Below are 16,591 nucleotides of genomic sequence, written 5' to 3'. Positions count from 1 at the left end.
AGCACCATGGAGACAATCTAACATAAAACTCATTTCATAGATAAGGAGAGTAAGTCCAAGAGGCTTGGTCAAACGCACAGATTTACACGTACATCTAATAAAAATTATAATTACTAACATATGAATAATGCATACTATACTCCAGGAAGTGTTCCAATAATTCACCTATGTTCACTTATTTAATCCTCACATCTACTATATGAGATGATGGCGATACTCCTCATCCCCATGGAATCCTTGCATAAGGTCACCCAGCTGGGAAGCAACAAATCTAGGATTTAGCTGGCTCTGGAATCCATGGTATTAACTATTAGAGCATAACCCCTTCCTAACCTTAGTTTCTCAGGAAATTATGATTTCTAGGTGAATACACTCTTTTAGCTCATTTTGATTTATTACATAAATCATATGATTATCTTCATATTATGGATAATAGGAAAAAAAATCCACATATTCCTAAATTTTAAAAATAATTTTCACTAGACTTAGGTTCTGATGTTTTTGGTTTTCCATAACATCTCTGAATAATTAACCAGAACCAAAGTGCTTTTCTTGCACTCAGGATTTATGACTGATGTGAAATTTTCGGATATATGGATTAACTTAAATTTAGGGAACATTAACTTAAATTTGGGGAACATTACACAATGCTCCATGGTTTAAACAATGTATATGCTAAAGTCAATAATAACGTGCTTACTATTAAAGTTATATGATTACTTAAGTGATGAATCTGTACAACTATGTGATTTTACTCACTTCTTGCATACTGAGTTTTTATTTTTCCATGATGGGTGACTAGTAAATATTTTTGCACAAGCTTCCAGACTCAAATTATCTTGCAGCAATTGCGTGGAAAAAAATACTGATGTCTCAGTCAATCCTGCTGTGCAGTAGTAGACTCAGAAATATTTCTTTAAAATTGTGTTGGCTTAGCTTCTCAGTACTCTCCTTACACCCATTCTGTGGGGAAGCCTGTGTGCTCTGTGTGTGTATGCACATATGTGTACACGTGCATGTGTGCGTGTGTCTGTGCTGTCTTGGATGTTGGGGATGTATTTAAGTGGACAGAGGGGCACTGACACATTTAGAAGTCTTACTTAGGGTGTTTAGTATTTACTAAAGGTTATAAATTTTGTTACGTACTCACTTTATTTCTAAAATGAAAAGACCCAGCTACGCTCACTAAAGTTTTAGGCACTCACTTCATCTGACCAAGGATAAATCTAGGTGAAAGTATGAATCGTTTAAGGAATATTCCAAATACACATCATCTTTTACCCTGCAGAGAAGTCTAGATTTTTATCCCTGAATTAAGGTGAAATGGTAAACATGCTATTTTATGTTATATAAATACTTTACAACATGATTATTTCATCTAACTGCACTTTGTTGCTGCGTTTTAGTGTTCATTAATGCATTACGGCATGGTATCAACAGACTCAATGCTTCTTTAAGTAGAGTTGCTAAAAATAGTATACACTACATCAGCCAGTTTTCTTTCTCTTACACAATCATTTTTTTCAGTGTATGTAAGAAAAAAACTGTTCCACTAGAACCTCATGCTTTCTCTTTAAGTATAGTGGGCTCATGTCATTACACTTCTTTGTATACCTTTACTACCAGGAAGTCAATGTAGTTTAATTAATCATTAAAGGATACAAATAGCTTTCATATTAGTAAACAATACACTAATTTTTATGTAATTTTGTACACTTGTACTTTTTTTATCTCCTTATAAATGTACTATATTTTAAAACTGTTTTATCAAATGGGTTATGTGATTAGTGTATATTGACTCAAAATTGTAAGAAAGCAAATCAAAGATAAATATTTTCATTACAGGATCCTAATGCCTAATTTTTCTTATCAAGGACATTTTCTCTGGTCATAAATAAAGAAAATTGTATTTTTATGCATACGGCTGATTGGCAGCCCCTAGGAGAGGTAAAGAACCAGGACTGCATCTCTGTTCTGGCCTATCGGCTGCTCATCACCCCACTCCCGCATGACCCCTGGGAACTGGCCGGCTCCCCCACAAGCCTTGGGAAATAAAGGCAAGCACCTCAGACCTCGGAGGAAACCAGAGTCAGCTCTGTGGCAGAAACTGTCTGTAATTTTCATTATTATATGGTGTTTAATCTTCAAAATATGAAATACGAGAAGAAAACTGGTACTAAATACAAATGTCACTTTTGTTCAATTTCTCAAAAAGGACATTCTTCCTAATTACTATATAGTCAGACTTATTTAAGGTAGCCATGACTCTAAGCATTGGAGAATTACTGAAGGAAGACAGAAAAACGAGGAATTATAGATTGTAATTAAGGTTTTTATGTAATTTGGTTATGTCACTGATTTTTGATAAATGGAAATGAGAATGTCAAAGACGAGTAAATGATTCTGACAATAATAGCTAGCACTTCCTAGGAGTTAATTCATACTCACCAAATTGGGCATTAAACAAGAATTATGATGAAAAATGAGATTGTGATTATAAGCATGTTTTCAAAGGAAATTTCAGAGCAGTGACATCCCAATTATTTAATAGACACTCAGTCTTGGGGCTTTCTGGGTGATGGTATAGACATGGCATCAAGGAGCAGCGCATCATGTCTGTAACACAGGCCTGCATAGCACCATTCTGGGTTTTTCAAAAGTCACTGTGACTAAAACTTAAGAGAGGGAAGCTGCTAAATATGATAATCAAAAACAAAACTCGCTCTACCAATTAATATTATACCTTGTTCAACTTTTGAGCTTATCCCCCTCCTATTTCTATCCTCCAGCTATAGACTGATGACAAAAGGGTATGAGAGAGAAACAACCTTTTTCCCATTTGGCCATTGCTTTATCAAAGGTAAACAATGTTCAACGTAATGTAAAGAAAAGCAACATATAAGTTAATATCTTAATCCAAGTGTGCTAAGAGCTACTGAAGATCAATCATTTTGCTGAAAGCAGTATTTCTTTCTTTTTAACCTACTTATAAAAGTATTCTAAATCCCTTCTATTTAGATCAATGTAGTGCTATGGTGAATAAAAGATAACTAATTATCCCCATGTGCTGGGGAAAAGGTCATGACATTTTTACAAACCCAATTACTACAACCTTAATTATTTCTATTTTCGCTGTTATGAGCAAAGTCTACATCAAAACTACATGACAATCTTTCATTTACACTGTCCTAAATAAATGATTTTTATTCTATAGATCACATTATAGAAGTCTTCTAAGAGAATATGGTAAATTTCACAAAAATGATGTATAACTGATATCTTTTATCCACATTATTTGATGGAAATGTCCTGAAAATTGCAAAACATCATGCTATCAACACAAATGAACATATAACACCTAAAGTCACACACTAGTCTTGTCACTTATGTAAAAAAAGGAATGTTCTGCTACCATAGTAATTACAGATTGAAAAATAGAAATTTTGACCTGGAGAATGGTTCTGAGACTTGTTTAAGAAAGTTCTTGCTTTTTCTTCAAGGAGTCTGACCTCTTGGGATCTTGTGCTTCTTTAACCACTTCCCAACCACAATATCTCTCCTCTCTTTCAGCTTTATTCTAAGAAGAGAAATTTGGAGGAAGAAATCTTGAGTTCATTAATCCCCTCCTGTGTTATGATCATGAAATAGAGTCTTAGACTTCATGGGGAGATTCTGATATTAACAGAAATGTAACAAAACGCCTGGCACCTTATAAGTACCCCAAAATATTTGTTAAATTGATTTTTTTTTACCCTAAGTCTAGAAGTGTTTAGATTTAGTTTGGACTACATCTAAGTTGCATATCTATATAATATTTTCTTTGTATTTTTTAGGATTGGAAATAACCTGTTTCATATTCTTAGAATAAGTCTGGATTAGAATTAACACACCAGTCTGCCTTGGCCTTAGATTATACATATCTCTATGAATTCAATCGGAAGGAAGGTAGGCTTGTAAAAAATAAATTAAAAAAACAGAAGGGTAGAGATACAAAGGGAACAGATATTTGCTTTGCTGAACACTTTTACAGATAATTTTGGGCAAAAATGATACAGGAAGCTACTGATTAGGTAGACATTCTTTTCCCAATAAAATGTGGAAAAAAAATTCAAAGTCTGTCACATTGGTAAAATTAACTGTAATTTTCTACAGTAATTTATAGATTTGGGGTAGAAACTAGAATTGTACTTAGAAAGTGAAGAATAACTGAATTTGTTTTTCATAAATATTAGTTCATTTTTGTGGTAGTATATTTTAAATAATGCAAAATTTCTATATCTATACTATAATCAACACCATGCCCTTAAATAAAACTGAAAGACAAAACAGAAACAGGAAAAGAGGGTTACACAGTTTTTAAACTGTTTATGTCAGTTTTAAACATACTTTATGTCAATACAATTAAAATTAAAGTCTTTAAATGTGAATGCTGATGGAATGCATTGCTTGAATTCATCTTATTATCTCTTTAAATTCAGCCTAAAGATAATTTTGTCTTGACATGATTCAAAAAGTTTCCACACATCAGATAATTTCCTATGATGTCTTTGCATCTTTGCAACACTATGGCCTTTGCAACAGTATCATAATCCAACATACATTCCTCAACTACACAAAAATACACTGGATAGAAAAACATCATGAGGTCTCACACAATAGCAATGTATTTGTAACTTAAGTGATACCAATAATCACAATTACCATCTAAAAATAGTAAATGATTCAAAATATAGTCGTCTACCATTTTCGGACACTGAAATTGCCCTGATTCTTATAATTCGAAATAAGTGTCCTTGATTTAAGAGATGAGAAAACTGAGTCTTCAAGGGATTATTTTTTAGAATCTCTCAGGGTTTCACTACAAATATCAGTGCATCATTCCCATCTACTCCCTTTTATCCACGTCTTCCTGTGGTCTCGGTGTGTCTACCAAAAAATATGAAACAGTGAGAAGTTGAAGGTCACCAACATTACACCCAGAGAACAGGGATATTAAACAGTTTTTAGTTTGAACTTCATTGGAATGAGTGCATTTTCATCCACAGAAATAAGCTGCTACATTAACTTATTCATTTGCTTCATTTAAAACTAAGAGTAAGTTTTCTCCTCCACCTCCCACCTTTTCTTTCTTCCTCTCCATTCTTCTCTCTCTCTTCTCCCTCAGTTGGCAAACACTGATACTGCACCAAAACCAGTTTGGAACGGTGGTTGAAAATACAAATACAATACTATTATTCTTCATATTTTCTGTAGGAAACCGTGCAGCAAAATGCAAAGGGTATTTGATTGCACTCCATGTAATCAAACAGCTGCTTTGTTCTACAGCACTAGTTACACAGCTACTGTGTTACTGTGGACATTGGTATGTAGTCTTCATGGGTTTAACTTACAGTACGGCATTCCCCCTAAGGACCCTAATTTTTTTTTTAACCAATAAAAGAATGCAAAAGAAAGATCTACGTAACTATAGAGTTCTCAATATTAAGAAAATTCTGGTATGGAGAATCTGCTCAGTGTAGACCTGTTTCTGCAATTTTAACATAACAATAAAGATTGGCATGAACATTTAACTTGAACCACTGTTGCTTCTGAGACAGTTCTATATCCATAGACAATTTCTTTTCCCTAATTTTTAATTCATTTGCATATAAGTCTCCTTCATAACTGATATATTTAGACATATCAAATATTGATAAATTTATATACATCTGTATAATCAGATAATACTATCCAATTATAGCAATTAACAGATATATACTGACTAATTTTTATGATACACAGATTATATGAAATAAAATTTAATTATTATAAATAAAATAAGCTATATTTTTTGAAAACACATATATGCCAAAATATAAGTTTTGCTTTTGGTTTCATTAAAGCAAATAGCATATCAAAATGTGTTTTATTTCCTACAAAGGAAGTGGATAGAATCAAATTTATGGTCATAAATCTCACATTTGAAATGTCATATTCTTCTGAAATTTAATTAGAAAAACTGGAGCCAAGCTGGCATTAAAATGCTGCTTAATTTTTCACTGAGATAAGAACACCTCAGTCCTCAAAACTATAATTTACTATTTATAATATAATTCTATACACATACACAATATCAGTATTAGGCTTAGGCAATTTTCCCACAGGAAAATAGAGTATGCTAAAAATATTTTAGCCATTACACACAAATCAAATTTGTTTTATTATTTTACATAATTACAACAGACCTTTTATTTGCCTTTCATCTTATAAAAATTATCAAATAATAACATCATGTAATACAAAACTCTAAACTTTTTGACAATATGAGAAAACACTAATATTTTATCATTAACTTAATTATAACTTCTAAAGCCTATAGACCATAAAATATAGATAATTTCAATATCAAATTTATAAACAATGTATGTTAAGACTTCTCATATTCAATTATGTCATTTCTGATTTGCGTAAGTCAGATAATAATATTTATTTGAAAATTATTGACCTAAAACAAAGGATTCATTGACCACAAGATACTGTATCTCACATATTTAAGTCTGTATCATAATTTAACATATACTGTGGAGATATTTGTTAGGAAAACGAGGTATTTCATAATTCAAGAATAATAGCAAAAATATGTAATTCAGTCTCATAGTAATACATTGGCAAGCATAATAACTACAAGTACAGGAAACTATAATTAGACTTGGGACAAATCAAATCACGTAGAAGATAACTGGGTGGCAATGGGGTGTCTAGTTAGATCAGAGAAATAATATACTTTTGCTTACCCCAGTGTAAACAGTCAGTTGTAAGATGGTATAAGCAATCTTTACCCCCAAACACTCACCTACTGTCAGCTGTCCAGTTAACTGCCCCATGTGATTTCTTGCATTCACAGTTACATTCCTGTCAGACTGCAAGACCAGTGGACTATCCTGGGAAACACGTATAAAACAAAGAAATCAAATAAAAAATAGAAATATAGTCAAAGCTTATTATATAAAATTATACTGCATTTGTTCGGATATTATCAAATTACACTTCTGTGTTTTATATTTAGCAGTTATTTTTAACAACCCAAATATTAGGTGAACAATAAAAACGTATATAGATGCCTTATAATAATGACTTGACAGAGTAGGAATGTTTCCACTTTGGTATATGGCATTGACTATTTGATGTAAGCATTTCCAACTTTACTAATTGTTTTACATCAAAGGTATGGCAACCCCTCTCCTGGTCATCTCTCAAAGGTATATATGTGAACCTGTGGAGATATTTTAGACCCTACCCAAATGAGGAAGTCCCCTTTTAAGTTGAACTTACAACTTTCAGTTCTCAGCTTAAATGTTGTCTCCTCAAAATTCTCTCTCCTGATCATGTAACTACAGATTAATTCATTCCCCAAATTCCCAGTCTCCAATTATTTTGTTCAAAGTTCTTACCGAAAGACAAATTCATGTTGCTTTAATATGTGTTTAGCTGTCTTTTCTGTTTCTGTCATAAAGGCAGCCTTCATTGGACGGTGGCCATGGCAGTCATGGGTACACAATTCTATCTTTGCTACTTAGCATATTGCTGAAGGAAAGCATTTACTAAGTATTTATTAAGTGGGTGAATTAAACTTCACAATCAATTGGTATTACATTTATCAATTACCTCATGTGGAAATGCTTTGTAAATCATAGAGTCGTTTATGTAAGGAGGTACTAGAATATAAGATGTTTCCCTGGAAATACTCTTTTAGTATATAAGACATTGGTTTAATGTTTATTTTTATCATCAATCTAGCATTTAACAGCAAAATAATTTATTAAAGGATAATACGACTGCCTTAGGAACCTGAATATTAGGTTTTTGTCACCACTGGCCTCAAACAAGTAACTTACAAGTGCTAACATATTTATTTTTATGACCTAAAATTTAAACAGGATGATCACCTAAAAACTGTGTATTCATTCACTCAACATTTATTTATTAGTGCCCATTATGTATGATATGATATTCTAGAGGATTAGGACTTCAGTGACCAAGACATAGAATAAAACCTGCCCTCATGGAGCTTTTAATGTAGGTATTGAAATTCTGTAAAAATCTTTCCCAATACTATACTATCTAAATGATGCATGTGCCACTTCCATGTCAATGTAAATATGCAAGTACTTTCATATATAAGCCAAATAAAAACTCTTCTGATATTAGGATTTGAAATTTGTGATTTGGATATACATAGAAGGGTTTTATAGGCTTTTTCCTAAAGCTATTTTGTGACCCTTCTGATAAGATTCAAAGCTTTGAGCAAAGATATACACATAGACACACACACAGGAGTGCACACTAGCACACATATACACTGCATGCACACAAACACACACACAGTTTCTTTAAAAAGTGGGGTTTGCCGTTGCGTCTAAGATTTGATTTTTAAAAACAGTTTTTTACATTTTGAAGAATACATTTATTCTATAAAGTAAGAATTAGATGCACAAAAAAGCAGGTAGTTTTTATTCTTTGCCTGTCTCTTATCACAACTTGTACATTTGTGGTAAGAATCAAAGTGTTATTTCAGTACAAAAAAAAAAAAACTATTCCTTTTTCTGTAGGTATTTCTATGCTGCAGTCATTCATCTACGAAAATATCTGAGGTATTTTAAACTAACATCATCATTCTCTTTGATCGATATTTTTGAATTCTACTTACAATATAGGTTGTGGACTAAGGACTGTTTGCAAACAATTACACCCCATAAGCATCTTGCACAAAAAGGATGGCTCATAAAAGCACACATACACACACACACGATTCTATTTCATGGTGGCAGAATTAAACACATGCAACCAATGTATTTGAAAAACGATCTTTGAACTAAATACGTAAGAAATAGCAGAAGCCTATAAAGCACCTTGCAGTTCCAAATATTATAAAAATACATTGATTAATTTTTCACTCACATTTGTTCAATACTTTTATGATATAACATGATTGTTGAAATTTTAAAAAATTGATCACATAATATGCTTTCACTTGCATTACTGAACCTAAATTTCTGGTAGCTGTAGCATCAAAAAAGCATAACCATTAGTATATATAATATAAGGACTATTAAACACTAATTTAATTATAAGTATATTAAAATAATATTTTAGTATATTCTTTTAGTAAGTTTATTAAAAGAATTATTGCTTTATTAAATTTTTAAAGATGGGATAAAAGTCCATTTTAAAAGTCAGTAAGAATTTCTTCTGATTTAATAGAGAAACAGACAGATTAGAATAGGAAGTTTATTATTTGTCCTTGTTTACAATATATCAATTAACTTTTCTCTTACTTTAACCATAGAGATCCTGTTGAGGTTCTCTCCCTGGCATTCTTCCCTTCTCTTCACATGATTTCACTAAACTTCCCCTGAGAATTAAATGTTTAGGTCCAGATTAAAATTATACTCTGATAAAAATGCAATCTTTTTACTGACTAAAACTATAAACATATTGCTATCAGAGGTAATGAACAATTCTCTATTCTGTATTTATATGGACATCAAATATTATTTATACTGATTTGTTAAAAATGTAATGAGGTGAACTGAATCAAAGAAAGAAACCAAATTTGTCAAACCAAATGTAATGGTTGTAAGAGCACTATTTTCATTGATGAATCACACTATCATTCCTGCATTATGTATCAGCTCGGTGACATCTTTCGGGGTTAGAACCATAGCTTACACATCGCGTGTTCAACACGTGACAACACAATATCCACTCTGTGCTAATAAAAACATGTATTTGATAAAATTGATAACAACTCCTTCAATCATCCAAAGAGGACACAATCTGAAGCAATTTATAAATCTGATACCAACCACATTTTTAGGTGAAAACTCAGTATCAAGAAACTACCTCTTACTGAAAGAGACTGAAATTTAAGAAGGTTTTATATTCTCCTTTCAGCGTTAATTTCTCCAAAAATCTCTACATAAGAAAATAACCTCTCCTGATAAATCACTGCTTTCCTCCTTTCCTTTGTATATGCCCCTTTCTGGTTCCTTGGTATTATATTCTTGCATTCCCAAACTTAGAAAGCTAGGTCTAATTTCAGATATTAAAATAGACATAGCAGTGGTCTTTTATAGCTTATTCTTGCTGAGACTCTAAAAGGGAGGAAACTATTTGGTGGCATCGTCTCATGGAGCAGGAATAAGACTTAAGGTTTGTAAGGGAAAGTAAGTGGATGGCATATTATTCTGCATCATATACTAGTATAAATAGTTTTTTCTCTTTTGGAGGAAGAAAAACCTCATCTTTGGATTCAAATATTTTTCCTCCCAAATCAAGAAATCTCCCCTCGCAGGTATTTCACAGCTGTCTGCAGCTGACCTGTATCTTGGCTGTAACCTTAGAAAACGTTATCTGCCGTCTTGTGCTATTCTTGAAACAAAGTAGGGAGGCGATCTGGGAGGAAGGCAATGGTATCGTTAAGTGGGTCCCAAAGCCCCGGATTATGAGTCTTCTGCACACACATTCTTTATGCTGAGGGGCTGTCTGCAACCTTGCTGGTTATAGAAAAACAGTGCTGTATGTTCGTCTTCCATACTTCAGTGATAGGCAGTGTGAGTAACTCAGGGAAAGAAATGACAATTCCTTTCTTCTTATTTGTATCGTTTTTACCTTTGTTTATCATAAGTATTCACTGATTTCACTGATTATCTACTATGTGTCCAGCTCTTTGCTAGTCAGTCTAGTAAGTGGATTTAGGACAGAAACAAGGGAGACAAACTTTCTTCTCTTACGGAGTTAGTAATCTAGTAAGCCAGACAGACAATACACCAGAGTAAAAATAAAAGTGAAAAACCAAACAGATAATGTTACTAGTAACAGGCTGCCGTGGTGGAGACTTTCCTCACACAGTATTCACACTGGTGAGGGGTGTGTGGCGTGCACGTGTTGTGTGAGGCACTTCCGCTTCAGAGAGTCCTCGCACGCTTAACCGGTAAGTTGTAGTAGAAACAGCAGCGGCAGGGGCAGCAGCTATTTTTACCGGCCCCTGATCACTGGCAGATTCTAAGGTCTTTACATGTATGAGCTCATCCACTCATACAGCTGACAATACAGTCACCCATGGGAGAATCAAGTTGTAAGAATCAAGTTATAACACAGTTGTAAGACAGACAGTGGCCCACGGCTGTTTGAGTTCAAATAGTGAGTCTACCAAACACTTTTTGCTTGGCTGGGCGAGCCACTCAACCTCTCTGCTTCCATGATTTCATCTGTAAATAATACATACTATTACATGGTTTCACCTGTAAATAACACAATTTGTGGACATTTACATGCAATTAATGAGACAATATATACAAAATGCTTAGATTGGTGCTTAGCCTTTGCTGAGGACACTATTAGTGTTTTCTTTTATTATTCATTCCTTACTACATTTACAACATTCTCCTAATAATAGGACTGGTTACACTTCCTATACACAGGAAGAAACTTCAGCAAAGAGAGTACAAGTCACTGTTCTAAATCACACAGCTAATAAATGACAGAAGCAGTCCTTGAGCACAGCAGTTTGGGTCTGGAATCTTCCTTGTCAACCACTGTGGAGTCCTCTGGTGGATGATTGAATTCTAGCCTTTCTGAAATGTCAAATCAATGTCTGAAAATAAATTTAAATGTTAATTTAACAAAAGGTAATTTAAAATTATACATTGTAGTCTCTAGAAGAAATGCTTGACACAGACTCTGTCAGAGAGTGTGACATACAGCCTCCCCATTGCCATCGTCCGAGTCTCAGGGACGGTCTGGTGCATTCTGGTTCATTTTGCTTTTTCAGATTCTAGAGGAAGAGTGCATACTCCTGAATTGCCCTCCGCACACACATTTTAGAATGTATCACCTACGAGAGGCTCCCTACTATCCTGAAAGATGATAATTATGATCTACATTGTTAAACATAGATGACATGAATTTGATGTCACTTCTTGAATTTATAGTTTTGCCTGAGTTTTACCAAGTATGTTTTCTTAACCTGACAGAAATTACATATTCTTGCAATGAAGTTACATTATTCCTAAATCCTGGATTTTTCTTTTCCTCCATATCCAATCAGAAATGTCTTTTAACTATACTTTTTCCTGTCTTTCCTGTGACTACTCCTATAATAGAATCATAGCTTATATTGGGATAACCACTTCCTCCTTACACTGACTTTTCATAACCAGGGCTATTTTTCTAAAATACCAGAAAAAGTATTGGTGTGCCTGAATTAAAACAAAACAAAATATCTATTGATTTCTCATTCCCAGCTTGGAAAAAAGTCATATTCATTATTTAAAAGGTACTTATTTATAATGCAATCCTAATCCTATTCTACTATGTCACACCATTTCGCAATACAAGAATTACCCAAATTCCTCATGTTTCTGGAAATTATGCCACTTTTGTGCATTCCCTACACCTGACATTCTTTTCCACTTCTCTAAAACTGGTAAAATTATAGATATTTTTCAAGTTCCAGCTCACAGTTACGTCCTCTGTGATGCTTCCCCACTTCTCCAGAGTTAAATTTCACCTCCCCCGCTCCAGTCCCTCTTCAGTCAATCTTGATGTCTATCACAGCATTCGTAGCAGGATTTTTGCTTTGCTTTGTTTTGGTCATTCCTTTGTTTAAATCCCCCATTAGACTAGGTATCCTGAGAGCACAGTGCGTTGTCATTTTCTTTCACACATACAGACTTTTCAAAGTATAGTTTGTGGCATGCTTGGCTCCTAGTTCACGTTCAGTCCGTATCTGTTGAGATAATGAATGGTACTGACAGCGCTTACAACATAAAGCACTCTGGCTACATAGTTTCACCTAGATTTGTGTTCAGGTCACACAGAACTTACCAAGCTCTTGCTACATTTTTAGTGTTTGGCCCAGAGCAAGGTTTCTAAAAAGCTTTTTAAGTGGAAAAAGTTGTATCATATTATGATTTGTCTTATATTCATCTCTGCACAAGGCAGCCACTTCATTCCTTTCCTTAAGCATTTGACCCACTTACGCTGCAAAATAAGTAACTTTTTTATTTCTTGGTTGATAAAACAATTATATGAAATTTCATTTCCTTCAGAATTTAAATCATTTAATTATTGAAACTTGAATTTTAAAGACAGAAACACTGATCATGAATAGGAATATATCTAGAGCTGTTAAAGGGACTTCCTCAAATTTTCAGCACTTACATTTTAATTTGAATGTGGAGTAGTGCAGGACAGGGAGAGCATTTACTCACTAATCAGACTGTGTGAGAATTCTCCACTTTTAGTGAGAATTCTCCACTTTTATTAATTTTCTATTATAGATTACTTAGTCATGGACGTTACTACAAGGAATATCTTCTGAGATGGTTCTGTGACATCGACTGGCCCTTCTGCACCCCCACCCCCCGCCTCTTTAAAGCTACCTAGCACCCAGAACTCTGCACACATTCCTCAGAGGTCCTCCTTATACCAATTACTGATGAAAGTGTCTCCAGCAAAATGCCACAGGGAGCAGTTCAGCCCATGACGTTCCATTTACAGGGAATCTCTTGTGATCTCCCACCTCCTGTGTCACTCAAAAGGCTCCAAATGAATCTTTTGCCGTGAACAGGCTTAGGAAATAAACGCTTCTTGAATTAGTATCCTAAAAGGGAAAAATACTCTCTGTCTCTAAAGCAACCAAGGTCTAGATCAACAGAAGACCACTGCTGTGTCAATCAGATGACATTCCATGCCCAGAGAATAGTAAATAATGAAGTTAGAGAACAAGTTAGTACCTGGAAACATATTATCCCAGTTCTTTTAAAAGATAAGTGTGCGTGCGTGTGTGCGTGTGTGTGTGTGTGCGCGTGTGTGTGTGTGTGTGTGTGTGTGTGGAGGAGGGATGTTTGCAAACTCAGCTTTTTTAATAAGTAATAAGTTGTCAGATCAAAGATGAAGTCATTAATGATTATGATACATTGCTATATGAAAATAGCATATCACTTACTTATTTAGTTTGGTTACTGGTTAGCCAATCCTTCAAAATAGATTTTAATTACATTTCCTAGAAAGACTAGTGGATTTCATAGATGAAGAATATAATTTTTATTTCTATTTCAAAGCTGATACATTATTTAAAAAAAATTTTTTTAAACCACAGAGAAAGTTAAAGTTGTTTTGCAAAATATGCTATCTATATTAAGACAGTAGAAACAGCTAGAAATTTCCAAAGGTCATGAAGTAATCAACTTAATATTAGTAAATATTTGATTTAAAAGAAATTTTCTATTAATGCACGGAAATAGCGATATATGAGAAATCAGCAAACCCTAGCTGAGACATTATCATTGAACTTTTTGAAGTCTTTTCTTAATTGTTTTGTTTTCCATAAAAAATGAAAGACAGACGCCATCTGAAGAGCAAACACAACAGAGGAAGAAAACATACAATATGCTTTTATTAAAATGGTACTTCTGCCTAAAATATATAAAGTGTGTTATAAACTTAAACAAATCTTAAATTGGTCACTAAATTCTGTAAACAGAACTGAGGGACTTTCAAACTATGAGAAATAAATGTGTCCAGACACATATCTTGTTGCTTGGTGCAATGAGTTTGTTGCTAGAATTGAACCCCAAATCTTACTTTTACTTTTCTGTCAGTTAAGGCAAAATAAAAATGTATGTTATAAAATTTTCATTGCCTGATAAAAGCAAGCAAAGAAATATCAGGGAGAAATATTTTCTCCTAATACTAGCATTTAATCTTCTGTCTCTGAGAAGTTTAAATATGCTCACTTAAAGCATTTGTTTCAATATTCAGGCCATGAGCTGTCTGCCCCAAGGCCTGCCGGAAAATAATGCTATTGGGAACGAGATGTTGAATTCTAAGGAAGGTGTCAGAATTTCTACTTTTGTTAAAAAATAACTGAAGCAGTAAAAATGAATGAATGAATGAGTAGTGTTGAAAAAACAGCTTTGAAAAACTGAATATAACTATTAGGTTTCATTTCATCTTCTATTTTACGTAAAAATAATATATTACTTTGGTACTCATTAGTGATTCACATTAACACACAAGATAAAATTTTTCTATTTCATCCTTTCTGCAGAGCACACTTAGAATTTGAATGAATGTGTACACTTACTGTTTTAGGAAGTGAAAGAGAAAATTTAATCTTTTAATCTATAGGAAGAATTTGTAATGCTTGAAATTCATTATTTTAAATATGAGTAATTGATTTAATAAAGCTGTAAGCAGTGTAGGGAACTCATCTGTATTCATATATATTCACTTTCTGCACTGCAAAATTCTTCACAATTAAGTAACTACAAATTTGCCGTTACAAATAACTTCCTCATCTATGAAGTGAAATACTGAAGTAGAAAATGTCATGATGACAATCATATATTGAGTTCCTGTTCTCTCTCCGATTATAGCTGGTTTTGCTCCCTCTTCCAAAGCGCATGGAAACGGACGAGGTGTTCTTATGTGTCTCAGAGCTGGGTCCAGAGAAGTCTGCCTTCCGATTCCCGCCTCTGTAATTTTTGAACCTTACATCATCACACTACATAAACCACACTCTTATTTGCCCTCATTCCTGGAAGCTTTCATTCTGGGCTCACTCACTGTCATGCTCTCCAAGATTATTAGGGGTTTCAGTTACCACACAGAAGATTTTCTGATATTCTGAACCCTTGGATTCTTGCTCTATCTAGCCATGATCCTGTCATACACCCTTCATCAGCCTCTCTCAAGGTCATACTAAGATTTTGTCATTACAAATAACTACCTCATCCATTAACTGTACTTCAGCATACCACACCTGTCTTTTTGGTTTACTTTTTTTAGTACCTGACACCAGATCCAAAATAAAAATTCTTCTGGAGTGTGGTAAATTAAAATCAGTATTAATTGATAAAAAGACAGTTATAACTGTGCTTTATTACCATCAAATAGAAAAAAGTACAAATTTATGAGAAATGCTTACTGCAATTAAAAATTTAAAGAGATACTACAAAACCAAGGAAAAAAAAGATGAGAAGCTTCCCAGAAATGTTTCTCTTGAGAATTTAGTTTTTCTGCTCCCACTTAGTTCACATCACTGTCGATGTATGTGACTTATTGCTGGAATGGAAAAGGGTTCAGCATGAGATATATTCTGTCTTTCCTGTATAATGAATGGGTTGAGAAACTTGCTTTCTTAAGTAGGTAGAGATCCAGTATATAAATGTTACTTTTTTAAAAAACATTTTGAAGTATATCTGAAAAAGTTACATCATACAGACTTATCAACAACATTATAATTCATAGTGGTTCAATTAGGTACAACTTCAATTTTGCAGTAAGGAACTAATCAGAAACCAAGCAGCTTGCAAAATACTCTGTAAGAGAAGAGTTACTACAGTTCTCTTTTTAGGTAGCATGCCTAAAAAGCTTTGCTAAAACTAATTAAATGCTTTTTATTTTATGTTTTACTCTTTCTTTAAGAGTTGCTCTAACCCTATATTGTTTAGAATGTGTTGGGGAAGTTGATAGATGATTGAAGCATGTGATACAGAAGATGCCTTTATTTTATCACATGCTTCACTTATGTTTTTACTATAAC

The 16,591-nt window shown here is 33.6% G+C and overlaps 1 protein-coding gene across 2 annotated transcripts in view; it reads right to left on the bottom strand.

Moving 5' to 3' along the window:
* Window positions 1–16,591, bottom strand: part of SGCZ (sarcoglycan zeta) — a 916,905-nt gene that overhangs the window by 83,364 nt on the left and 816,950 nt on the right. For both annotated transcript variants that reach the window (XM_057505149.1, XM_036894388.2), the window contains one exon: window positions 6,833–6,920. In XM_057505149.1, coding sequence (XP_057361132.1) covers window positions 6,833–6,920 — 88 coding nt within the window. The remainder of the gene's footprint in view (window positions 1–6,832; window positions 6,921–16,591) is intronic.

Source organism: Manis pentadactyla, chromosome 7 (assembly GCF_030020395.1).
Source record: "Manis pentadactyla isolate mManPen7 chromosome 7, mManPen7.hap1, whole genome shotgun sequence".
NCBI lineage: Eukaryota > Metazoa > Chordata > Mammalia > Pholidota > Manidae > Manis > Manis pentadactyla.
The sequence above is the reverse complement of the archived record's forward strand: the minus strand, read 5'-3'. Positions and strand labels throughout refer to the sequence as shown.